The 26095-nt window shown below is 44.9% G+C and overlaps 1 protein-coding gene across 29 annotated transcripts in view; it reads left to right on the forward strand.

Moving 5' to 3' along the window:
- Map4k4 (mitogen-activated protein kinase kinase kinase kinase 4) overlaps positions 1-26095 on the forward strand; it is a 124061-nt gene that overhangs the window by 41502 nt on the left and 56464 nt on the right. For all 29 annotated transcript variants that reach the window (XM_085836655.1, XM_029480914.2, XM_029480924.2 and 26 more), the window contains exon 3: positions 18989-19045. In XM_085836655.1, coding sequence (XP_085692781.1) covers positions 18989-19045 — 57 coding nt within the window. The remainder of the gene's footprint in view (positions 1-18988; positions 19046-26095) is intronic.

Raw genomic sequence — 26095 nt, forward strand, 5'->3', positions numbered from 1 at the left:
TCTTCTTCACTGTTTGTCTCCCACCCTCCCATTTTCCATTTTTGCAGGAGGGAAAGTCTGCCCAGCTAGTGTTGGGCGGACCTAGGACACTAGGAGGAGCTGAAGGGCATCATGTCTCCCAGACCTGGCTTCTGGTCCCTAGTGTATTCTTCATCCTTACAGTCAGTAGCTGAGTTTGGCTGCTTCTGGGATCGGAGTCCGTGTTGCACAGGACAAAATGTATATACGGGCATTTGTGTTTGCATTCAGAACTGCCTGTTACAGGAATGCTGGCCATGTATCTGCAGCAGGAAGCCTTAGCCATATCTGAGTTCTGAGTTTGATAAAAGGGATAATGGGAGTCGGCTGCATTTCATCCTTTCCTTGTTCCCCACCTTCGTGGCCAGTAAACACGGTTTCTTCCACATCCCCCACTTCCCTTAAAGTACTTTTAAAGATGTTTTTATTAATAAGCTGTTAGTTTATACTGTGAGGGATACTCTCTGAGGAAGGAGAACTACCTGAGAGGACTTGACAGAACCTTGTGCATTCATACATCCACCTTTGCTTTCTCATTGGCCATTGGCCTTTTCATTATCAGCTGTCACTGAAGATTTGACTGTGCCTGCTCTTAGTTCTGTACAGTAAGAAAGGAATATTAAAATATAACCCGCCATTTTTGTTGGGAGTGAAAATATTGGCATTGTGAGCATTTTGGGGCTTTGAGTCATACGTACACACATCTTAACTAACAGTTAGTATTTTTTCTTAGTTGATTGCATAGGGGCAGAAAGTAAACCCAGCCAGTGCTACAGTTCCTCTTCACTTGGCTGTGCTTTGAAGTAGCTGTCCTAGTGAGCCTTCCCAGGCTCAGGGCTAGTTATTCATGGAGCTGGGGAACAGTGGCTCTGCACTGCTGATGCATTTCTGGGCACGTGGAGTATAGCAATACCCTCAGTGTTGCTGGTCTTGGGGAGGTGGTGTTTGTCGTCTTGTTTTGTTCTGTGGGGTGGTGTGTGTGTGTGTGTGTGTGTGTGTGTGTAAGGGATAGAGAGTCAAGTTTCCTTTTGTTGCTGAGGATGCTCAATGAGGTGAGCATCTGCTCAGTAGAAAGGCGTGCTAGCTTTCTGCCTGTACATCATGAGAACAGTGGATGCCCCTCTCTTTGTGTTTGACCCATCTTTGTCTCGGGAGGTCATGAAGACTCTGATCTTAAAATAAATCATTGACCCTAAGTGCTGCTTCTCAGACCTTCCTGCGAGGTTTCATTATAGGCCTAACTATAAGCTGTACTATACGTGAGCGGAAAGCTTAGGCCTAAGGAACCTTCAGCGGTAGTTCATGTAGTTAAGTGACGTGAGAAACTCGTTGCTGTGAATATTATTTTGTGAGTGCTTTTGGAATAATGACCTATTAACCTATTTTTAGATCACCCTCACTTGGCAGTTCTAGAAAACTTGTTACAAGTTTCAGAAACATTGCGTATAAACTATGTTCCTGGGTCTGTGAGACACCATCCTAGCAAATCATAAAAACTGTACGGAGTAGGTCATTTCTATACCATAATGATCTGTTGTTTGCAAATAATAAAAATCAAAGTGTAAAATTCATTCCAGAATTTTAATTCAGTAAACCAAATGTACAATACTAGTAACCGATCATTGAGTATTTATTTTTTATTTTTATTTTTTATTTTTTTGTTACTCAGAAATCTGCCTGCCTCTGCCTCCCAAGTGGTGGGATTAAAGGCGTGCACCACCACTGCCCGGCAGATCATTGAGTATTTTAAGTGGGAAAATAAAACTTTATAAAAACAGTCTGCCATGTAACAGTGGATTTGATCGTAGAACTCATTGTCTTGGAACATGGTAAATCAGATGTTTTGTGTGTTGTGGTTGTGGCGATAAAGCTGTCTTACATCCTTTTTGAAAAAGGGATGGTACAGAGAGACTTGAGGACACCATGTCGCTTTTTGTCCTCTCCTCAGTGTCTATATAAAGCTCCCCCAGGTCTCAAGTTGACTCTCCACTGTTTCCTTGGCATCCTTTGTCCTGAGGTTCCTATAGCTTGGCCTTAGATGCTTTTCCTTGTATGAGGAGGCAGCTGGTCTGAAGAAAGGAAGGAAAAGGCTTGAGAAACTCAGCCAGTGTCACATATAGGGACATCAGAAGTAACTTCCCACCTTGCCAGCTTGTTCTCTCAAGTTAAACAATCTCGAGTTAAATCAGTCTCTTTTGGGGTCCTCCTGCTATTAAAAAGGGGGTGCTATTTTATTTAGGCTTCTTACTGGAGTGTCTTACAGAGAATCATTGAAAATGATTGTTAAACCATATTAAATGTCTGTGCGATCAGCATTCGTGGCCTTTGGTCTCCTTGGTTTTCTCCTAGAAAGAGCTCTTAGATTCCCCCTCCACCCCATTTTTGAAGATTCTTGCATAACACCACCTTTTTAGTATTTCCTTCAAGTTTGTAGATTTCCTAGGAGAGGCAGGGAGGGAGCTGTTGGTGACAGAGGCCATGTAACAGCGGTCTCACTAACTCCGCCCCCTTTCCTTTTAATGATTGGCTCTGTTTCAAAAATGTCTCCATCCAATACAAACAAGGTATTAACTGGGTAAAGCAATGTAGTTAAGCGGAGGTTAAGTATGGTTAGAAAAGTAGAGTTTAAAACAAAATCTAGGTTAAAGCTGAGTTGCTTAACTGGATTAAGGAATCTTTTGTTTTAGACCTGTGCTGGCCTCAAACTCACAATATGGCCAGGTCTTGCTCTTTCTTCCTCTATCCCTCATGCTGGCTGGGGTCAGATGCATCTCCCACTTAGGAGGGACTCAAAGGACCAGTTGTTTTTATAAATCTTCTGGGAGCAAACTGTTCAGACAATAAGGTTTCTTTCTATGCAGCTTTTGTGCTTTATACAAATTACTATAAAGAGTACATACTCTATGCAGCAGTAAGTACAGTGTAAAGAATAAATATTCTCCCGGAGCAGAAATGCTTTTCTTCGGTTTTGATGTAAACAAAGCGCTTCAGTTTCCTGATTATGTTAATGAAGAGTTGAGGCTTTGTTTTTTCTTTTATGACTGCAGACAGGATGGCTTGGATTTTACCGAGAGACTTGTGAGATATTGCATAAGTAGTTGAGTCTGTGTGTCTGGCATCGTAGGTGCCACATCTGTCGCCTGCACTGAGTGCACACAGCGTGGATCTGGAAGCAGGACAGGGCAGTCACAGGTGGAAGCAGCCAGAGCTCACCTTGGTGAACTCCCTGAACCATGCTGGCCCAGCAGGTCTGTAGGACTGGCCAACTTAGACGCTTTTAGTTAGGTTCTTGGCTGGAAAAATAGAACCAGGAGCCCCTGCCAAGCAAAGTCATTTTCAGGACTAGAAAGCTTGTGATGGGAAGTGAACTTTTAACTGAATGTGGTAACCGGTGATGCTGTGACCCAGGCGATGGCTTTGATACCAGGGATTGTGTGTTTCTCAGTTAGAGGTGCCTCATCTTAAGGGTCTAGAAGAAATCCTGATCCAGAATATACAATATGGTAGGCATCACGTGTCGATGTGATGCGTAATCTACGCTGGCTTCAACTTGGCAAGCCATCCATGGCTGGCACAGGTAGCACAGTTGATGTTCTCCCCTGCCCTCCCTCTCTTCCCCTTCTGGGCAGTGAAGCTTTCCCCTTGCATTGACTTGAAGACTTAGGATTTGGAGCAGCAGAGAAGCTTTCAAAGGAGGCACTTGTGAATAGAGCCTCTGTCTGGCCCAGGCCCTGGCTCTCCCATTCAGCTCAGCACAGAAGTACTTTTGATGCCATCTGCTGAGTTGTCAGCTCTTGTCGAGGTAAAACAGCTGAAGTGGCACAGGGGGAGATTATTAAGGGCACAACCATCTAAATGGGAGCCCTTTAACAAAAGTCTGGCAATAAACATAATTTCCTCATTCTAAATTGCTGTGGAGAACACCCCCCCCCCCCAAGCATGTGGTACACAAAGCTGTACTGTTGTCTCACTGGGACTAGCAGAGGGCTGGGAGGGTCTCTGACTTAATAAGAATTTCCTCCTCCTGGGCCCTCAGTACCTAGCCCTCCTTCTGGTGTAATTGGAAGGAGTAGAGGAGAGGATTATGGGAAGCAGTGGTCTCTTTGATGCTGGTTCTCAGCAGTTGCTTTGGGTGGGTAGGGGCTGGGATATAATATGTATGGTAATGAATTTGAGTAGCTATCATGTATGGAAAGATGACAGATGACCATCATTTGATATGTGAGGAAAGAGGCCAGAACAGCATAGAGGCAGAAGATCCAGGTTGTCTTCTTAAACACCTGCCTTTGATTGAGACTGGATGCTGGGTCCTAAATCCACCTAGCTCAGCCCAGCTCCAGAGAAGGCTCAGTAAGGTGGAGAAGTGTGGCTTCTTTGCACACACCCTCAGCTCCCACTTGAGTGAGTGGATGAGGCCCCTGTTCTCAGAGCTGCTTGCTGTAGTAGCATGTGAGTTGGTTCGTGGTTTAAAGAGTACAAGCTCACCCATTTGTTGCTTGTGCCTGCCTTTATGGATCACAGCAAGTGACTGGATGGTGTGGATCTCTCACACCCTTTGGTCCCGTATATTGGTCAGAGTTTTTTTAGGGTTGTTGGCCACTAAATTGGTGGGGCTAGTAAAACAAAAATTTTCATCCACTTAATTTGTTCATTCTAAATGGAGAAGAGCCAGAGTTACTTCCGGAATATGTACAAGTACTTTGGGTTTTCAGCCAAGGGAACTGAGTGAAGCCAACTTTTCTAGAGTTTAAAGCTAGTAGGTTACATTCAGAGAGACTCAAAGGGAGAGAAATACACTGGAAAATGACAATGTTTCTATTAGTCTGATGGCCTGCATTATGTGGCACACAGTCCAATGGCCTCCATTATGTGGCAGCACTATGGGTATGCCTTGATTCAGAGAGGGCTCCTAACAGTGCTAATCTGAATCAAGCCAGGTAAACTTCTGACTAAGAGGAACAAATTTATCAACACAGGTAATACAAGGGACCAGTCAGATGCATTCAAAACACTAGACTGTATCAAGAAGCCATCCACTCTCCTTGAGACTTTGTATCAAGAAGCCATCCACTCTCCTTGAGACTTTGTATCAAGAAGCTGGTCTGCGGTCTTAGGTACAGAGATGTTTATCTTGGCTGCAGTGTAAGAAGGGCTAAGGTCTGTGGTGGCAGGTGACGATGGGGGTAGGGAGCCCGCTGGCTGTTAGTACTGTTTACTATAGCAAGCAGAAGGGAAAGAAAGGGAGGCCTGCCCACAAAACTCACCTCTAGTGACATACTTCCTGGCAAGTCTCCAAAGGTCTTAAAACCTTCCCAGTTAATGCCACCTATGGGCATGTGTGTGAGGAGGTGTGGCTTTCACATTTACAGCAACACAGTCAGGAAAAGATAGTGAGGCAGATGGTTGAAGCAAGCTAGAGTGTGGTGCGTGAGTGTAGCCTGACTCGTGGGTAATGTGGGGATCATGCTTTCCTCGGCTCTGATAATTGTGTCTGAAAACTGCTAGGCAGCACTCTTCCTTTTAGAAAGGGTTGTCTTGCTGTCCCGTTTGAAGTGCTTCAGGGAGGTCACCTGTCTTACTAGGAGAAATAGATCAATGTTTATGTTAGCAGGTGCTTAATCTAGACAGTAAACGATTAGTCATTACATATAGGGCCATGTGGCCTTTACTTTTCTATATTTGAACAATTTAAAGTAGACAAAACGGTATTTTCTGTCCTGCAACAGTGACTTTTGAGGCTGTGTTTAAAGTGTAGACCCAGAATGCTTTTAAGGGACGTCCTTCCCATGTTGACCTTTCCCCCACTTAGTTTAAAAAGCCAAAACAAAACAAAACAAAAAAAAATCAAAAATAGCAAAGTAAAGCAAACACCCACCCAATCCAACCCAAACTTGCTGTAATGACAAGGGTTATCTGTGGTTCAGGGCATGCATGGCGTGCTCCTGCTGTTTCTGCTGGTCCTGGACGGCTCTCACAGAGGACTTCTGAGTTACCTTGTTCTGTGGACCCATGCTCTTGTTTTGACTGTTTCTGGGCCGAATTTCTCTTTTGTTCAGTAAATTGAACTAAAGTGGCTGCCTGCTCTCTATGCTACACGAATTTAACATGGAAAAATAGATCTGACAAATTTTTACCTCTACTTTCTGAGTGTGTGGTGGTGCCCTCTGGTGCTGTTAAGTGCTGGCAGTGTGGGGCGGGGCTGACACGATGTGGGGCGGGGCTGATGGTGATGGGCCGGGTTGACACGGTGAGGGGCAGTACTGAGACAGTTGGGGGGGGGGGGGCTGACACGGGGCAGGGAGGGGCTAGCAGGGGAAGATGGTGGCTGTGGTCTCATAACCTGGGAGGGATGATGTTGCCTCAACAGTTGCCACTCACCTGAGTAATTTACTTTCCAAAGCATGGACATAAATGTCTTTACTGGATGGTCGAAAGATTCTGGGGCCTGAGCAGCATCTGTCTCTGCCTCATTGAGGTCTGGCCTTGGTCTTCTTGTCTGCAAATATACATGCAAGTAGAATTGACTGGGTATTTGGAAAGAGGTGAACCTTAAGCTTCTCGTGTCGAGTTGTTGTCTGCTTTGGCGCCTCCCCCTTTTCAGGGTTTTCTTTAAAAGGTTAATATTGCTTGTGTTTTTTTCTCATTTGTTTCCAGCTTTGGCATCTTTGTCTTCATTTCCCTTTATGTTTCCTGTACTGGAATAGTGTTTCTAAACTCTGCTTGCATAGGTCAGCCAGCTCCTTTCCACTGAGAGAGGTGTTGACAAGGTCTGGTCTAATGAGAAAGAACTGCAGTGGTTTCTTTGAGACTCCTTTCAGAAGTGGAAGTATGTTATCTCACTGCACGGTGAGCGGAAAGGGGCTGTAATTAACCTGGTTTTTATTAGATCCTCCCAACTAATTCAGGATTAAAGAGTTTATTATTTCTCTTAGTGCCATTTTTTTTCTAGCCTCTATTTTGCAGTTAATTTTCAGAATGAGCCCTTGGCTTATTTTTTGACCAACTTACTTTGGCGCCTTTGGCCTTGGTTGTGCCATAATCTGTAATCTCCAAAATAGCCATGCTGTTTAATCTCAGGCGTTGGGAAGTACAGCTGTGGTACTTTTTGGTGCGAGCCTGAGAGTTACCTTTGGTGCGAGCCTAAGAGTTAGCTTTGGTGGTGCACTGGGTCCTTTTCTCCAGGCGACAGCTTTTGGTGTTGAGAGTGTTCTAGCTGCTGGCTCCAGTAGCCTCCTCCTCTCTTAGACACCCCCCTTCTGACCGGTGCAGGAATGGCCAGTCAGAAGTTATCCTTTACTTAGCTATGAGATTTGCTTCAATGGTTGATGCTGTCTAGTAACTGGCCAGTGAGCTGTAATGTGCACTGCTGGTACCCAGACCACAACTCCTTCCCTTCCTGCCCTACTGCTATCACTGCCTCTGAGGGTGGGGTTAGTATGAAATACAGAGTATCCAGTTACTTAATATAGAGTTATTTCTGAACTTCTTTTGAATAACTAATTGAAACATAGAAATTCTTAATTTTTATAATGTTTACTTATTTGTATAGTTTTTCCCTTGACATGTATGTATTACTATAGTTACTTAAGCTGTTTACCTATGTGGCTGTCATAATTATAATCATAGTAATGTCATAGTCATAGGAATAGTTTAGTATCATGAATCTTACACATGCACATATTTTGAGGCAGCATTTCCATACATTAGAGAGGCTTGGCTTGCTCTTGATCCCTCTGTTTAGCCTAGTCTCCCAGTGCTGGGATTATAGACATGTTCCACCATTTTGCATTTTGAAATTTTTGAATTTGGCTCACTTTGATTTTTTTACAGAATAAAAATATTACTGTGTAAAACTGTGGCAATGCAGACAGTGTGATTAGCAACAGCCTATCTTCCTCCTGGCCTTGTTTGTTAAGAAGCTAGGACTCAGTGTTTTCCTTTAATCTTCTCCATTGCATTGGACTGAGAAGACTAACCAGGGGTTCCTGGGCCATTCATGTCTCTGTGGCCGTCAGGCATTAGAGCCAAAATTGTTAGACTAGGCAGCCATGCTGGGCAGACAGCTGTCACTAGGTGGTATGAAACCGTACCAGGATGCAGTGGAATGTAGATCCACACATATTTCATCATGCTGTTTCCTGTATTCATCCCTCAGTCACACGTTGTGTTGAAGACTGGCATTGTGGGAGGGAGGGGTCGTGAGGGAGGGCTCTGGCCTCCTGGACACCTGCTCTTCCCTACATGGAGGTGGAAATGAAGAGTAAGGGAGGCAGTGTGCTTGTGGCAGGTGGCTGGTCCTGAGGTGATCCAGGTGAGGTCAGCAGTGCTCCTCCTGGGCTTCTGGGCCCTCTAAGCCTAGCATAGCCACCGCCAGGCCTTCAGCAGACGCTGCTGTCTTTACTGAGGTTCTTTGGTTGGGATCACCAGTCATGGCTGAGGGTACATGGAAAGGACATTGAGCTAGTGTTGAGGCGTGGCTGCCCGATGAGGAGGGTCAGAGGCTCACAGACTTATAATTGGAGTCTAGGCCACAGGACAGCCATTCAGAATCATCGTCTCTCAAACTTTCGGTCCTTTTAAACCTGGTTTATGAGGATTTGTGCACCTGAAAGAGGATTTGCAGTACTATTTGGTGACATTTAATGGATTTTTAAAATATTCTTTTGAAGTATCAAATTAAGAGCACACTTAAGAATTAAATAAAGCAAAACTATTGAAATAATTATTTTCGCCCACATTTTGTTCCTCTTAAACTGAGGACAGTGGAGATTTAGCTGTCCAGGAACCTGAGTGAAACTGTTTTATGTCTCCACTCGAGGAGGAAGAAAAGAAAAGTTGCACCAGGCGTCAGCTTTCGTCCTTCCTGAGATGTGGGGTGTCTAGTGAGGGGGGTTCTGGTGTGGGCCTGCCCGCTCGCCACCGCACCGCCAGCCTGTGATCCTCAGGTTCGCCTTGTCTGGTTTTCAGAGGAGTGTTGCCCACTTTGATGTTGGTGTGGGGTGGTGTTCAGAGATGTCCCTCGGCTGCCCGTCTCATGCTCTGTGCACTAACTGGGCCCTCCGTGCACTTCATTGAAGATTGTAGCATCTGGGTAGGAATTCTGCCTGTCCTGGTTTTGATCTTTTCCATCTGAACGTCCTGGGTCACCGTGGACTGTAAATGTGGAATTTCTTGAGTGATGCTGTGAAAGAGTAAGAAAAGGGAAGGGGAGGGCGAGGGGAGAAGACAATGCCAGGAAACACAGCAGTGAGCAGATATGTCTGTCTGTCTGTCTGTCTGAGTGCTCCTCACTGAGGAAACAGGAAAAGTGAATCAAGGGCTCAGGTACCTCCTGAGTCTTTGTTGCTTTGGTCCAGTTACTTTAAAAAAAATGTCAAGTAAAAGTGGCTCTAGTTTTCTTTGTATGCAGAAGTCTGGATAGTTTTAAAAACATGTATGGATTGTTGAATCTATAGTTAGAACAGATCCATTACCCTAAAGCCTTCAGTGTGTTCTTTCTTTAATGTTAAGAGAGAGCCATGCTTTTCCTAGGAAATACACCTCTGAGTGCTCTTGGAGGACCCTAGGGTTCATAGATTATAGCCAGCTCTACAGGCCTTCTCCAGAGCCAGGTCCTGGGCAGCCTCTCCAGCTAGCTATCAGGGTTTTGCATTATCACAGATTTCTGGGTTAATCATCTTAATGGTGACTAGGGTTTTCAGTCCCCCTCCCCCTTTGTATTTATATGGTTCTTATTTTGTAAGTGTTGGATTAAGGTTGTAGCTACCCATCTGCAGGTTTTATATTCACCTATCAGTGTAAATCCCTGAAGTGTCCTGTGTGTTTTTGTTGTTCAGTAGCTCTGCAAGGCTATGGTGTACAGTGTGTGAGGCTGAGTACATGAGGCAACTGGAGTGTCTGGCCCTCGAGAAGCTGTCTCCTTTCCTCCTCTTCCTCCCCTTCCCTCCCCATCCTCTCCTTTCCTTCCGTCTCCCCACCTCCATTCAATTGTATTTTCTGTGAAGAAGTTGTATCTCAATAAACTTACCCCTGGATGGTCTGTTGGAGGAGGTGCTGCTGGAAAGCTAGAAGGAAAGGTCGTCACAGGAGCTTGAAGGGCCTGGCTCCTGTTGAGGTTGTATGTACAAAGGTTTGTTCCTTGTCTTCATTATTTGTTGAAAACCTTCAGCTGATTGCCTACTGTGTGTAGGCCTGGGCTGGTATTGATGGTGAGAGCTTAGGGTCCAGGAATTTAGTGACTTGCTTCTTTTTCCAGCACTTTAAATAACAACCACCACCAAAAAAACAGCTTATAGCTGGTTAAGGGATGGGAGACGCTCTCTACCTATAGTTTGCCTGTGTCTGGCATATGTCTTGTCTCTCAGGGTCGTGCTTGCATGGTAGGTTAGTATGGGCAATGGAGTAAGAGGACAGGATCAGGGCTCTCAGGAGTGCCCTGTCAGCTCTGTCAGCACCTCCGGCAGCCCCTCGTGGTTCCTGCTTCTTGTACTGCCTCCTTGTTAATCCAGTACCTGCCCATTCCGTGCATCCAGGAGACAGCTATATATCTTATTCACTGTGTTTCAGTGTTCAACTTACTGCAACATGTGATTCAGGGTAGTGTTTACAACTTTTTTCTTATTGAGAACTGGTGTTTTGCTGTTAATACTGAAGTGTGTTGATATTATTCTCCATGGGATATGGTGCCACAGATTCAGATAGGATCAAGCAAGTGCATTTGACTAAAGACAACAAAGGCTACACAGTAACAACAGCAGTGTCTCCCAAAGACTCAGCTCAGGCCCAAGGGTGGCCTGTACCTTGCAAGAGTCCTTCATGACTCTGAGTGAGGAAGGCTGGAAGATGCTGATCACTGCTGTAGCCTATGGAGCCGCTGCCAGCTCAGCCTTGGCCCAGCCTAAGGCACCAATGCTGGAAGTCTGGGCTTTAAAGATGGAAGACAAAAATCAGTAAGAGAGGAAAGGAAGACAGGATGGTAATGGAGAGGGAATATGCCCAAAGTTCACGCTATAATTGAACAGAAATGTATGAAACCCGTTGCTTTATACCCTGAGCATGCACTAATAAAGTTTAGGGAGATGCACAACTCCCTGCTTTTTGTAATATTCAACAAAAAGAGATAAAGTTCAAATATCACACTTCCCCACAACCCTACAACACAGAAGCTACAGGAAGTGATGTTTGATTTAGTCAGCAAATGACCAGGAGCAAGAGCTGGCTCTTAGGATTTTCAGAGTGGGTTCTGGCTGTTGAACTTTCAGGAAGTACCTTCATATGGTGCCAGAGTAACATGAAATGGAATTGGTATAGCCAGAGCAAGCCAACACAGAGTCTATTTTAATATGGCTGCGAATGACCTTTGTCATTGTTGGGCAACCCTTGAGTCACTGCCCACGGAACCACAGGCAAGCAGTGATGTGCACCATGGCTTTCTTTTTATAATGATGTTTTTCTCCTTTTCATTCTCTGATTCAGTGGAGTGCTCACAGTTTGATTAGATAGGCTCAGGAGCAGTGTAGGTTAGAGAAGCAGCCGTGTGCAAACTTTAATTAAAGGTTTAGGTTGGTGGTAAGTGAGAATCCATGGGCAGGTCAGCAGGCCAGAATGGAGTCAGAATCCTTTTATCACACGATCCCTTGCCTTTAGATAGTGTCTGAGTTGCTTATCCCTGAGCCAGTGGGAGCCGCTGCCCCCCAGTGCCTCCGTGAGCTCTCACTTACACATCAGTACTGCAGTGATGTTGTGGGTGTCATTTCACAAAGTGAACCCTGCTATGAAGTCACAGGGGAGAAGTGGACGAAAACTTCTTGGGTAAGGAGATAACACTACAATTCTCTGTGTGTGTGTGTGTTTCTGGATAAATGGTTGCCATTAAAGTAAGCAGGATCTTTATTAAAATTGATGGGTGAGTAGTGGCTGCTGTGTGTGTGCTCATCGAGGTCAGAGGTCAATGTTAGGTGCCTCCTCTACTCATCTCTCTTGTTTATGGAATGTTTAGAGTAGGGTCTCACTGACTGAAGCTCACTGATTGGCTGGACTGACTGGCAGCCAGCCCCTTGGATCCTCTTGTCTCTGCTCTCAGTACCAGTATTCCTTCTGGGTGCATGCTGTCACACCCAGCTTTTGACATGGGTGCTGAGGACCTGAATGCATTGCCCATTGTGCTGTCTCCTATCTCCCTGTACTTAGACAGTGTGGTACCAGACACGGTGATAACCTAGATTCTCAGCTCAGGCCTACACATGCTGTATATGAGTACACTGTAGCTATACAGATGGTTGTGAACCATCATGTGGTTGCTGGCTGGGAATTGAACTCAGGACCTTCTGCTTGCTCCAGCCCTGCTCACTTGGGCCTCACTTGCTACGATCTAAAGATTTATTATTATATGTAAGTACACTGTAGCTAATTTCATACACACCAGAAGAGGGCATCGACTTATTACGAATGGTTGTGAGCCACTGTGTGGTTTCTGGGATTTGAACTCAGGACCTTTGGAAGAGCAGTCAGTGCTCTTAACTGCTGAGCCATCTCTCCAGCCCCCAAGGCAACTCTTATAAAGGACAGCTTTTAATTGGGGTTGGCTTACAGGTTCAGAGGTTCAGTCCATTATCAAGATGGGAGTATGGCAGCATCCAGGCAGGCATAGTGTAGGCAGAGCTGAGAGTTCTACATCTTCATTTGAAGGCCGCTAGCCAGGCAGCTAGGATGATGGTTTTAAAGCCCAAGCCACAGACCTAATCTAACGCTCCTCCAAATAGTGCTGCTCCCCGGGCTAGGCATACTCAAACTGTCACACCCCAAACTCAGTTATGTTCCCTTTTTGGGATCTGAACCTACTGTGTAAGAAGCTGTGTTTTGGACAGTTTCTAAATGACAGAACAGATATGGAGAGCCCAGATGACATAGCCTTTGTATTCAGGTATAATAATTCCCTGAAGTGTTCTTACTGCAGGACTGGTTAGTACTTGGTGTTCATAATAATTCCCCTGGGCCATTAGCAAAAGCATTTTTATGGTACTCAAAGACTCAAGGTTTAGAAAGTTTCTCACTCATATCAGTTCTTAAAGAAAACATGGTACATAATGTATTTTATTTTTTTGCCATCTCAGCTATGTAAGACGAAGACTCTTTGATTGTGGATGGGTGTGGCGTAAGTAGTCATCATATTGTCTGCTCTAGCTTTCCACTCTTAACATCAGCATTCCTTAGTGTTACTTTCAGTGAAGTAGCTTTTACTGGAAGAGAGCATGATTCAATGCTGAGGTTTCTAATCTAAAACTCTTAAGAGAATAGGTGTTCTGTCTTCTTTATTAAAACACAAGTTCTGACTGGTCCCATAATATACATTCTTATGTTTCCTTTGTCTGCCTGCCTGCTCGTCTGAAGCACTGGCCCTGGAAGATGGAGAAGCGACAGTAAATGTTGGTTGTAGTTAGAAGTAGGAGCAATAGGTGAGCTTTGCACAGCTGTGAGCCGATGCTCTTAGCCTTGTGAGGGGGTGGGGTGGGTGGAAGGGGTCAGAGGTGAGACTGTAGCTCCTGCAGCCATGTTCTGCTTTCCTGCAGGGCAGGCAGATGTTTAGAACACCCAGCTGTTTTCTCAGTGACATGCTTCCTTGGCTTAGATGGTTCATGGAGTGCTGTCTGGCTGCTCTGTCTCCTTTCTGTCCTGCTAATTTTTTTAGAGACGTTTCCTGGAAAAGTGTAATCCTAGTGAAGATTGTGGTTTTGAGGTTCACAGTGCAGAACTGGTTCAACTGGTCTCTACCTTTGGATTGGATGGATGGGTGGTGGTCATCAAGACCGCCTAGCGCTGAACTCACGCTGTTTACTAGAGGGCTGCGGAGGCTCCATGTGTGAGTTGGAAATAACTGAGAGCAAGGAGGGCCTTGGAATTTTGGAGCTGATCTCTCATGGTCTAGATGGAACACCACTGGGGTGTGTTGGTCTGGATGGCGTGACTCCGTGGCTTTTCTTCCACATATGTGTGTAAGAGAGAGGTGAATCTGGGTCTGGTCTTCTCAGTCGTTTTTTTAAATATTAAAAAATATTTTTGAGATTATATGAAAATTCAGTATTTCTCTCTGCCCTTTCTTCCTCCCAAGCTCTCCTGTATAACCCCCCTTCCCTCTTTTAAGTTCATGGCCCCTGTTTTCATTAATTGTGGTTACATCCCTAGATGTATGTGTGTAGACATACATATTTCTAAATATATTCTGCTCAGTCTGTCACTCATGTGTACACTTTCAAGGCTGACCATCGCAGTTGGTGAGCTCTCCCTGGAGAAGACTCGTTCTCCCACGCTCAGCAGTCTTCAGAAGGAGTGACCCTGAAACCCTAGGGTGCATGAGAAGCCAGAGAAGCTAGCGGACACTGGTTTAGGAAGTTGGGGGGCTCATTTTGCTCTCTCCAGTCCTCAGGTTGGATTTGAGGTAAACACAAGCGCGCTCTGTGGGAACAGGAGCAGTCTTTTTATGTTTGGTCTGGAGCTTGGCTTCTTTTCTAGAAAAGCCTAACATCTCTACCTTAGGGATTGTTTTTTTCTTTTTTTAAAAAATGTGTGTGTGTGTGTGTGTGTGTGTGTGTGCGTGTGTGTGTGTGTGTGTGTGCACACGCACATGTGTATGTATGTATGTATGTATGCATACCACCTTCATGCAGGTGCCTGCAGTGGCCAGAAGAGTGTGTTAGATCCCCTGGAGCTGGAACTACAGGAGGTTGTGAGCTACCTGTGCTAGCAGTCAAACTCAGGTTCTCTGGAAGAGCAGTATATACTCATGACCACTGAGCTGTCTCTTTAAACCCCTCCATAAACTTTATTTTAAATAAAATTGTCTCTTTGTGTTGAGTGTTCACCACCCTTGTGTGTGAATGGCGGTGCATTTGTGTGGAGGTCAGAGACTGATAACCTTGGTGTTGCTGGGTTTTACCTTGAGGTACAGGATCTCTGTTGACTGCAGATAGTCAGACACAGGCTAAGTGGCCCGTGAACTTCCTTGGCTTCTGTCACTGCCTTCCTATGGAGACCTGCAGACACTGGCTTCTGTCACTGCCTTCCTCTTTCCGTAGGAACACTAGACCTGCAGACACGCTCCATCCAGCTTTATATGAGCACTGGGCATTCAAGCTAAGTATTTTTTGCTTGTTATACAAGTTGATTCATGAGCTGAACCCCACCAAACCACTCAGATGTCTCGGAACAGGTTTCTGAAACAAAGTTTATCATTGAGTGTAAATGAGAAGCAGCCAGACCATGATGAAATCTTTCTAGCCTTGTGGGAATCTCTCTTGGTTGGGTGCAGTGATGACTAGCCATTCCTGCCTGCTTGTCTGCCGAGAGGTTGCATGGTTTTGTGACAGGGCTTGTCATCCTTTGTAAACATTGTGTTCTTTTATTTGTGGCTCGCTACCACCTGCCTGCCTGTTGTGGGAAGTGGAGAAGATTGTGTGCTGCTCCAGTTCTGAGGGAATCCATGTTCTCCCCTTTGATTGGTTCTCTTCAGGTGATTACTGCTTCCTAGAAACTACCCTTCTGCCCTTCCCGGCAGAGGAGAGCAGTTAGTTTCTTAATGTCATGTGATTCGACTATAGAGTACAAATCCTGCTTCTCCCATTAGATACATGTTGTATTTCTTCATACTCTGTGTGTACGCACACAAGCAAACATTTCCAGACCTTCTTGAGTAGTTACCATGTTGTTAAGCATTTATGGACTAAATTTTGTAGACATTTGAAGCATCTTGATTTCCAGTATTTTTTTTTTTTTTTTAAAGGGCCAGTGAGGTAACTATGGCAGCAGACAAAAGCCTATACAAGGTTCAGAGACCTAGCTCATGGGTTCTGAGTCTGTCCTCATACTCCTTTCTTTGTTCTAAGAGGCCCAGGCCAGGGATTGGCAATTTGTTTGTTGTTGGCTGTTGTGTGTTAGAAATTGCTACCAATATGTGTAGAATAATATGCTTGAGGTTCTGTTTTATTTGGTTAGACAGGATGCATCTGTTTAACATGCACACCTGTAAGGGGAGCGGGTCCTCTCTCTAAGGCTTACTTTCTCTGCTTTATAAGATGAGGGAAGTGGTACTTGGGTTATGTTCTGTGAGGAACACAGGCATTTGCCCAAGACACACCTGGCTACCGAGTGCCCTCCGAGCCAGCCTGGGCTCCTGTCTACTCTGCTCTCCCAGACTACAAGGATGTACAGGCCTTAAGGTCACCATTGTCCCATGACCTGGCACCTGTCTGCATCTACCTTGAGGTTGGATGGTGCCGAACAACAAAGACTTTAAGGCGGAGGGGGGGGGGGGAGGGGGGAGTGAGAGCGAGCACACATGCACCATGAGCAGAAACAGGGTGACATTATGGTGACCCCCTACCAGGTGTGCAGTAGCAGCAAGGATTGTAAGGGTGAATTGAGATGAGTCTAACGCTGTGATGGAGCTGGGCATGTGTAAGCCTAGAATTTGAGAGGCTGAGGCAGAAGGGTCAGGACTTGGAGGCTAGCCTGGGTCTCATGTGGCCTTGTCTCAAAAAACCCAAAACCAATTAGCCAAAGAAACCTGTTGTGGAGGACGTGGCATAAGGCAGTGTTGGGGCCGTCCCTGTGGGCCAGAGACCGACAGAGGCTCGAGCTCCTCCTTTTTGGATGCGTTAATGTATTGTCCAAATTCCCACTGCCGTGAAAGAGGCCATCAGACCTTCCCTGTCAGTGGACATAGAGAACTGTCAGATATTTTAAGGAGGTCTAAGTGGTTTAGGTAAAGATTATGCAACATGCATCCGTTAATTAGGATTTGATGCTAGGAGAAGCATGCTCTGCCCTTCTGTGGGCCAGGGACAGACTTCCTCAAAGGTGGAGACAGGCTATCATGGTGTTCCGACTTCTAACACTCTATAGTGTGATTTTTCTTGGAACGTGTGTTATGTATTGCATATTTGCAAGGGCAAGGTGGCAATTTTGACTTGGTTAGAAACACTGAAGGAGAGCTGAAAAACAGGCCGTTCTGCTTAGCTTCTATCCCTGGCAAGCCTAGGACTGGTTTTGTTTTTCTTAAAAAGGAAACATTAATTTTCCTAAAATTAAAAAAAGAAGAGAAAAAGGCAGAAATCAATCAAAAGCTGTGAGGTTTCTCCTCTGAGGGTAACTCTGGTTCCTGTGAGGCAGGCACAGTGTCTGAAATGACACAGACAGAGGATGCGTTAACCAAATTAACTTATTTGCAATAAAGAAAGATGCCACAATATAAGTCTTTGCAGAGCGTCTTTTTGTAGATCTGTAATCTAAGGTGGTACTGTATCAGGCTCCTAAAGAGTACCCAGCATCACATAGCTGTGTCCTCAAAAAGAAAAAAACTCCCATGCTGTCTCTCCCCCCCCCCCCCCCCAACTTCTAGCCATGACAAGGTTGCTGCCTTGATTTGGAAGTAGACACTGTAGCAAAGCTGGAGGGCTGAGGGGCTGTATGGGAACTATTGGACCTGTCTGTCACATGGTCCAGTCAGAGGGTGCACTACACTGTGTCTTAAATGCACTCTCCCTTCCTGGGTTCAAGAAAAGCACAATTTTACTTTGTCATGTGACTCCTGTCAGAGTCATGTGATCATGTTGGACATAGTCATGGGAGCTACTTGATGTTACTTCTGACAGAGGGATAGACTCTCATATTCTGGGCTTATGTTTGCTTAAGTGATCCACATTGATGCATCTTGCCTGATGTACTCCATGATGCCATGAAGTGCATATACCAGTGTATAGACTGTGTGTGTATAGACTGAAGTGTATAGACTGTGCCCTCTCTGACATGGGCACAGCAGTATAAAGCTTGTCCCAGTGCTGTTTACTGAACATTCTCGTTGTTATTTAGAGCATACTAGTTGTCACATGATGCCATTTTCCAGGACTGCTTTGTCCTTGTTATAATCTGAGTTCCTGAACACTTTCTGAGAGTAAATGCAGAGTTGTTCTGGGGTTTGATGTTATAAATGTGCTCTTCCTGTCACCAGACAAGAGACTGGCTTTGGAAAATGTGAAGATGTTCTCTCTGTTCTGCATTGTTGCAGAAGGGCCACTCTTGAAGTGGAGTCCTTAGAAGTAGTTATGTTTAAGATAGCAGGGCGGGCGGTTCCGAGTTGCTTCAGAGAGCAGGTGATAACCACACCCACCCTCCGCATCCCTGAGAAAGGAGGATGATGATAACACAGGGTTTTTATTTTTTGTTTTTTGTTTTACATACAGAGTGGTATGAATAAGCTACACAGTTTAGGTCCTAGATCAAAGACTACAGTTATGACGTTATTTTGCTTGTCCCTGAACCTTTTTGTGTACTTCCTCTTCTCAGGATAATAGTCTCCATATGCCGGACATTGACTTTTGGGGACATTCAATATAATTTGTGAATTCAAGTAGTAACTATTGGGGTCCACTAGGAAGATTCAGTTACAGTTTATGGCATAAAGTAAATATCTAGAGGGCTTTTTGTTTTTGTTTTGTTTGTGTTTTTGGCCATTGAAGAAAAGGTTGAGGCTGATATATAGAAAAACAGATCACTTAGTTGATTGGTGTCAGGGAAGATGGCTTCCTGGCTTGATTACCAGTCCCTACATATATCCAAGGGGATCTGATATCCTCATCTGGCTTTCATGGACTCCTGAATACATGTAGTATAAATAAGCTCACACGTGCACACATGGACACATAAATTTAACAAAAGTCTTTTGAGAAGCTTGGAGCTAGTGATAGGTACATCAAATGTATCAGAAAAGGAATTGATATTTTATCTGAATTCATTTGATCTTCTGTCTTTGTTTTTATCAGCTCCGTTGTTCTATTATGAGCATGCACTTGAAAGCATGTTACCTTTTATTAGTAACAGAAAAAGCACGGGGGAGGCTGGGTTAGAGACTTTAGCCACTTCATCTGAGGAACTGTTTTGAGTGTTGGTACTGACCACTCTTTCTTTTCTGTGTCTTCAGGGTCGACATGTTAAAACGGGTCAGCTGGCCGCCATCAAGGTTATGGATGTCACCGAGGTAAGGTTGGACCATACTTGTTTATGGAGAGATCGTGACTTTAAAGTTATTCCAGCCCTGGTACCTCTGCCCTCCTTGGCACATTTAGAGATAGATTGTGATCACCTAAGCACATGGCTTTGCTCTGGTGTTGGGGCTCAAGGTCCAGCAGCAGGCCAGGCGCCTTGAGTTGTTGAGATTGTCCTAGGTCACTAAGAATCTCATTTGCTTAATGCATTTTTGATTTAAACAACCGTCCCGCAACAGCCCTCCTCCATCTGAGTGATGTCATCTTTGGCCACAAAATGGGCTCTAATTGGAAACATCTTCACTAATAGAAAGGAAAATGTCGGGGGAGGGATCATGGAGGTCACATGGGCAGTGATTAAAGGGAAAGCTCCCGTGGGGTATTAGACCACATCTGTGCCATTTCTTTTATTTTTTATATCGAGAAAAGAAAACATGGAGCCAAGTTCCCAGAGGCTGGAAGACAGCAACATCTGTTAGAATGTCGAGTAGATTGTTGCCATAATTTAATGACAAAAGATCGTTCTTTCAATAGTCAATGAGGATTTACTGTGCAGCTTCAGATGGGAACCGAGAACTGAGTCAAACAAAAAGTGAGCCCACACATGCACACCCACCCACACACACACATGCACACACGCACACCGCGCACACTCGGGACGTGCCTCTGTGAGAGCATCCTTCATAGGGTATGAGGAGCTAGAGCTGCCTCATTTTAAGCTATTTTAACGTTTCCTCTCCTGCACTTGCTGCCTTTGACTCAGTGTTGAATCAGATCCAGCCCCAAGTTGTAGAGAGAGCTCAGCAGCAGCCTGAGGAGCTTGCAGGGTCTTTACGTCACACCGTCATTTCCCTAAACCCAGGGATTACTGAGGAAAGTGAGGCTTATATAAAGACCGTGTCTAAAAAGTAAGTTAGCCTTAAGCTTGGCTATTTATGAATCCACAGTTTAGTTCCTTTCTGGGCTTCGCGCTTTCAGCCTGTGCTGTGTTCCTTGAGTAGCCGTTGTAGCCGCCTGGTGCGTTACTTCACACCACAGATGGATTTCAAGTCTGACCCTCCTTCTCTAAGGCGGAGCCTGGTCATAAATGTGTAATACGCAGAAAGTGAAGCATACAGGAGAGTGCAATGAAAAATCAAGTCCTCCCCTTTTCTGACAGGAGCCCTTCAGTGTATTTCTCTTCAGTCCTGTCTCTATGAGACATGTATAAAGTACATGCTCACGTGTACATGTGCTACGTGCTCTGTGTTATTCATGCTGTTCTCTGTGCTGGGGATTAATGAGACCCTTGTGTACCCAAGCTAGAGTAGTGCTGTACTACTGTGCTACAGACTATAGTTTCTTGCTTGAAAAAGAAGGCAGCATTGGACAGGTGATTGACTGACTATTTGTAGTGCTCCTTTAAAAGCAATCAATGGAAGCTCGTGTATTCCAGTAAAGTCAAAAGTGATGGTGAGCTTAAAGACCAACGGACAATCAACCATCGAGTCTGTTAGCTCCTCAGTGATGTTTCTCACATGCTCTTCTCTCGGAATGACCTCTGCTGTGGCCTGGGGCTCAGAGAGGATCCAGAGGAAGTGTTGATTGTGAATAAAAGACCTTGGACTGCTTCAGCCTGCCCCAGCATCAAGGCTTCTGGGCTTGTGATGCTGGGGCCTGGGTGGCAGATAGGAGAGGTCTGCAGCTGAGCTGCAGATGTCAGCTCTGGGAGGGGAGGGCTCAAGGATAGGGCTGTCTTGATGAGAGTCAGATTATCTGCTTTCCCTTTCGTCTCAGGGACACAGGTGCAGGAGCTAATTCCTGGGAAAGTCACAGACAGGCGTGTGCCTTATTAGCAGGGACTGGGTGTTGGTTAGCAGGCTCAGCGGGCAGGAACAGTGTGGGTGAGAAGACCATGGCATGGCGCTCTTGTTGGAAGCCTGAGTGAATCTAGCTCCATCTCTAGCTGCAGTGAGTGAGGATGTGGGCCTACATCACTAGTGAGCTTGGTTATTTGAAGAACCTGGACATGACCCTATGGGAGGGACTAAGGAGTCTTCGAGGGAGGCATCTCTTCATAGATGTATACACGATCCTGTCTGGGAGCTTGTAGTGTTGAGAAGAATATTGCTATTTATTCAGGGCTTGTTGCCATTGAACTGTTATCCCCAGCCTTGTAGTGTAAGTTCTTAAGTTTCGTTTGTATGTATGCAAGGGCTTATAGACATGAGGTACCCATTTGTATTTATGTAAGGGCTGTATAGATGCGAGTTACCCATTTGTATTCAGGCAAGGGTGTATATATGTGAGGTATCCATTTGTGTGTGCATAAGAGCTGTATAGATGTGAGTTACCCATTTGTATTTACATAAGGGCTGTATAGATGTGAGATATCCTTGTGTGTTTATGGAAGGGCTGTATAAGTGTGAGAGATCCATTTGTATTTACATAAGGGTGTGTAGATGTGAGAGATCCATTTGTATTTACATAAGGGTGTGTAGATGTGAGTTATCTATTTGCTCTCAGCTGTTGCTCTACAAGCTTCTGTTAGTTTAAAGGAGAATTAGCTAGACCAGCGGTTGTGATATATTTTAGTCCAAGGTATAGCACTTTCTCTATAGGAAGATCAGCTGTTCCGTGTGCACGGAGGTAGCCTCAGCTCCTTACAGGTTTGCTTTGTCTTGTCGGTAGATTACTTAGTGTAGGCTTGGATGTGGATGTGATGGTGCTGCTGCTTGTAGCTTTGTGTGGGTTGTTTGTTTTCCCCTTCTTCATTCTGGATGCAGTGTGAACATGGAAATTGACAATGCTGTCAGTGAGCAGGAGAGGGGAAGTGGCATAATTTTTCCTAGCCTGGTTGAAGGAGGATGAGCCAGGAAGACTTCAGTGTGATCATGCCCTTTCTGCTTAGGAATTTAAGTAGGTAATGATCTTTCAAGGTCTTCAGGGAATATTCATTAAAAGTTTGTCTCTATAATATATACTATTGAGGAGGAAATGTCATTTGAGAGTGTCTGTCTGTCCGTGTCTCTCCACCTCTTTGTGTGTGTGTGTGTGTGTGTGTGTGTGTGTGTGTGTGTGTGAGAGAGAGAGAGAGAGAGAGAGAGAGAGAGAGAGAGTATAAGTGCCCCAAAGAGAGAGAGAGAGTATAAGTGCCCCAAAGGCCAGAAGAGTGTATCTCAAGTGCATAATGGTGGTGGATTTAATTTTCCTTTATGCAGAATCCCAGCTCTGCTCTCCCACTACTTAGAATGTGAGTGTAGGCATGGGATGGTAGGTGGTCCTTTTTCTGACAAATGTGTTCTGTGTCTTGTCTCCTGGGAGAGTTCCACTTTTAAAACAATTGTTCTGACTTGGCTAACCTCAGGAGGCTTCAGACAAACTCTTACCATATGTTTTGCAGAGTGCCAAGAGATGAGGGTCTCTGGAGAGGGATGACTTGTTATGCGGGAGAGGCATTGCTTGTCCGCTGGCAGATGAGATCAGCTGTAGTGTTCTGGGGGCCTCCTCCCAGACCTTGCTCCCAGGGAGTTCCTCTGCCTCCCTGTTATCTGTCTGCTTACTGTCAGTGCACCCATGACTATAGGAGGGGGAGGAGGGAGGGAGAGGGAGAGAAGACTTGAGAAGCCAGTGTCATGTTAGTGAGCCATGGCTAGACTGAAGTGAAATGAGCATGTGGTGGGCTGCCCTGGTATAAATCATAGTGAGCAGGGTTTTTGTTATTTAGTTTCTAATTATCTAAAGCAGAACTCTTTCTGAGTGCCAAATAGGGTCATGAGTGGCTAAAGCAGTAGGCTTAAAGTAGCAAAACCTCAATTGTGAAAAACGGCAGAATTTTTACTTTGTTTGCCTTTTTGAATTGGGCTAATCCTGTAAAAGTATATCTTCCTTCCTTCCTTCCTTCCTTCCTTCCTTCCTTCCTTCCTTCCTTCCTTCCTTCCTTCCTTCCTTCCTTCCTGTTTTTTCAAGACATGGTTTCTCTGTATAGCTCTGGCTGTTCTGGAACTCGCTCTGTAGACCAGACTGTCCTCGAACTCAGAAATCCGCCTGCCTCTGCCTCCTGAATGCTAGATTAAAGGCGTGTGCCACCATTGCCCGATTTAAAAGTTTATTTTTCTATTGAGCAAAATCTCACATCTTCAGCTCTCTTACATAGCTTTAAAAATCACGCTTGAAAGAACAACTGTTTTGATAGCTATACACAGTGCTCAGTATCACAGGGATGTGCAGTGTGTTCAGAGATGCCCTGTGTGCATCCAGGGTTTTGGGGAAGGAACGTCTGCAGGTTTGTCTGTCATTATATGAATGGAGGTGAGCACACATCTTGTTAGGACTCAGACTGTTACACTGGCATTGGCTGCCCAGGCCTGTGCTGTCCTGGCTCTGCCCACTGCTGCTAGCAGGAGCTCGGAGCTCTATGATGCTGGGATTTTTGTCTACATTCACCAGTGTCGGTTTCATGTTAAAGACTGTGTAGGAATTCTTTATAAAGCCAAAGATAGTTGTAGTTCATTTTCTTAGAACCACAGCACATATTTTCTGTGTGTTATGTGCTGCAAAGATATTTTCATGCTAACCTAATTTATTATTTACCATTGTGGGTGACCTTACCTTTTTGGAATGGATCTTCCATCTTGGATGTAAAGAAACTTGAGTATAAGGGATTGAGTCATGTTGATTTTAAAGCAAAAACATCATCATTGTTGCATGCAATGGTAATGTTTATCTGGGCAGGCACTGTGAAAGATACGGAACATGTGTTTGTTTATATGTTTATTTATCCCTACACATACCAGCGTGTGTGTGTGTGTGTGTGTGTGTGTGTGTGTGTGTGTAAAACAAAGAAAGAGGCCATAATTTTGAGAGGAAGCAAACTGAAGGGTGAGGGAGGGGGTGAGGTATGTTAGGGAAGGATCTTAGGGAAGAACAGAAAGAGGGGAAATGATATACTTATGTTTTAATTTAAAAAAGGGAATTTAATTAAATTGGTTGCTCAATAATACTTATAAAGTCAGAATTAGGGAATTTTAAATTTCTAAATTTGAAATTAGAAAAATGAATTTTATCTTATTGGATTCACAATTATTTTATACTTTTATAATATTCTTGAATGGGGAGGCACCCAGTTAGGTGCCATAATTATTGGCGGTTGGCTCATCATTTACTTGAGGGCTAATCTTAGTCCACTGTTGAGCCTGTGGCTTTTAAAGGCCTGTGGAATGATAGTTGCTCAATGGGGCTTATGACGGTGTGTACAGTCTTCCTGTGAGTGCTGGCTTCTCCTCACAGAAGCCTTTTATAAGACTAGCCTCTCTCCCTTACTCCAGTGCCTTCTTGGTGGGGAGGTGGGGCTCCATGGCAGCCTGAAGGAGGGCTTACGTGTGGTGGGGTATGATGGGGTGTGGCGTGGCTGTCTTTCTATGCAGTTCTTTTGGTCACTCCTCCAGAACTCACTCCTGTTCTCTTTGAGTCTCCTGCTCTTAGTTACAGTGCAGACTCTCTCTCAAGGTCAGAATCTTTGCCTGTCATTGCCTGATTAACCTCTTCTTCAGTGTTTGTCTACTTAGTTGTCTAGGTAGGGGCAGAAGTGCCTTCATGCTTTTTACTTGAAGCTACTCTCGGAGGGTAGCCTGTGTCTGAGGGTGCCAGGTGAGCAGGCTGAGCTCCTGTCACACAGGCGCTGTTGTCACACCCTCGGAGTCACACCCTCAGCGCTGCCCGTTGCCGGTCCTCACTTGGTCTGTTTGAGTAACTAACGCTGTTGAGTGGAGAGTGTTCTTCTCTCCTGTACTGCGCAGTGTGGGAGCTTATGGAGTTTACCTCAGCCTGCTCCTACCTGAAAGGAGCCTCAGGGTATCAAGGAAAGTGAAGTGAGGGCAGCTGCCAGCCTCTCTCTTCCTTCCTTCCTTCCTTCTCGGGAGTGACTTACCTGTGGAACTTGCCAATCTTAGCTCATGGTCCTGCTGCATTGGTACTGACTGCAGACAAGAAGGAACAGGTCTGAGGTTTCTGTAGTGTTTCTGGCCTAGCCTAGCAAGGCTGTGTGGTTGGTTCTTCAGGTTTGACAGTGACCCTATAGCATCAGGGATGGGAGACAGGATGTCCACACAGGGAGGCAGACCATAAGAGCAGTCAGAAATATGTTTAATTCTTATGTATGACCATGTGGAATATTAGAAGAGAAAAGAAGAAATTAACCTAGAGGTAGTCTCTGCCAGAATACACTCCTCTTCCTTGTTTCCTATCTTCTGTGCATTTAACCCCTCTTGGTAGATACCTAATATGTGCACACTTACACATGGATGGCTACCTTATGGTAGATACATATATAACATGTGGACACTTAAAATGTGTATGGCCACATTCTGACAGATAGCTAACACGTGTACACTCACACATACGGCCACATTTTGATAGGTTCCTAACACGCGCACACTTAGACATGTGTGACCCACATTCTGTTGCCAAGGTCATACTGCTTAGCTAACTTGTGGATTTTAGATTCTAGGATCTTGGGCTTTAGAAAACATTAAGGTGTAATCACTTTTTGTGGAGAACTTGATTTTTGGAAATTAATATGGAGTATTTGAGGGTGAAAACACAATATTATATTTTGCCTTAAAAATTGGGACCTATCAGGATTTCTAGGTGTTGACATGAAACTTTGGAACAACCTATAGTAATTTGGGGACCTAGAAAAAAGTGTCTTCCTGGGGTTCAGGAAGATCAGCATTTGCTGCTTGTTTGTTTGTTTGCTTGTTTTGTTTTTGTTTGCTTGTTTGTTTTGTTTTTGTTTGTTTTTTGTATTGTGCTTCTTGGAGGGCTTCATCACAGAGTTGTGCTCTGGCTTCTGTGACGGCCATGTCTCCTTCATGGGAGCGAAGTCCTCCAAAGTCATCCCTGAGTGAGTGGTGTGTAGGAGGGGAAGGAGGCTCTGCCCGCTCTGCTTTCCCTGTAGGTGCCGTCTCACGTCTGTCCCACACTTCCAGATGAGCACTAAGGTCTGACTAAATGACTCAGCAAGGAACAAACTTGGTTAGAGAGGGAGGAAGAAGGCTCTCTGA

Source organism: Mus caroli, unplaced genomic scaffold (genome assembly GCF_978045245.1).
Source record: "Mus caroli unplaced genomic scaffold, Mus_caroli_1 scaffold_1, whole genome shotgun sequence".
NCBI lineage: Eukaryota > Metazoa > Chordata > Mammalia > Rodentia > Muridae > Mus > Mus caroli.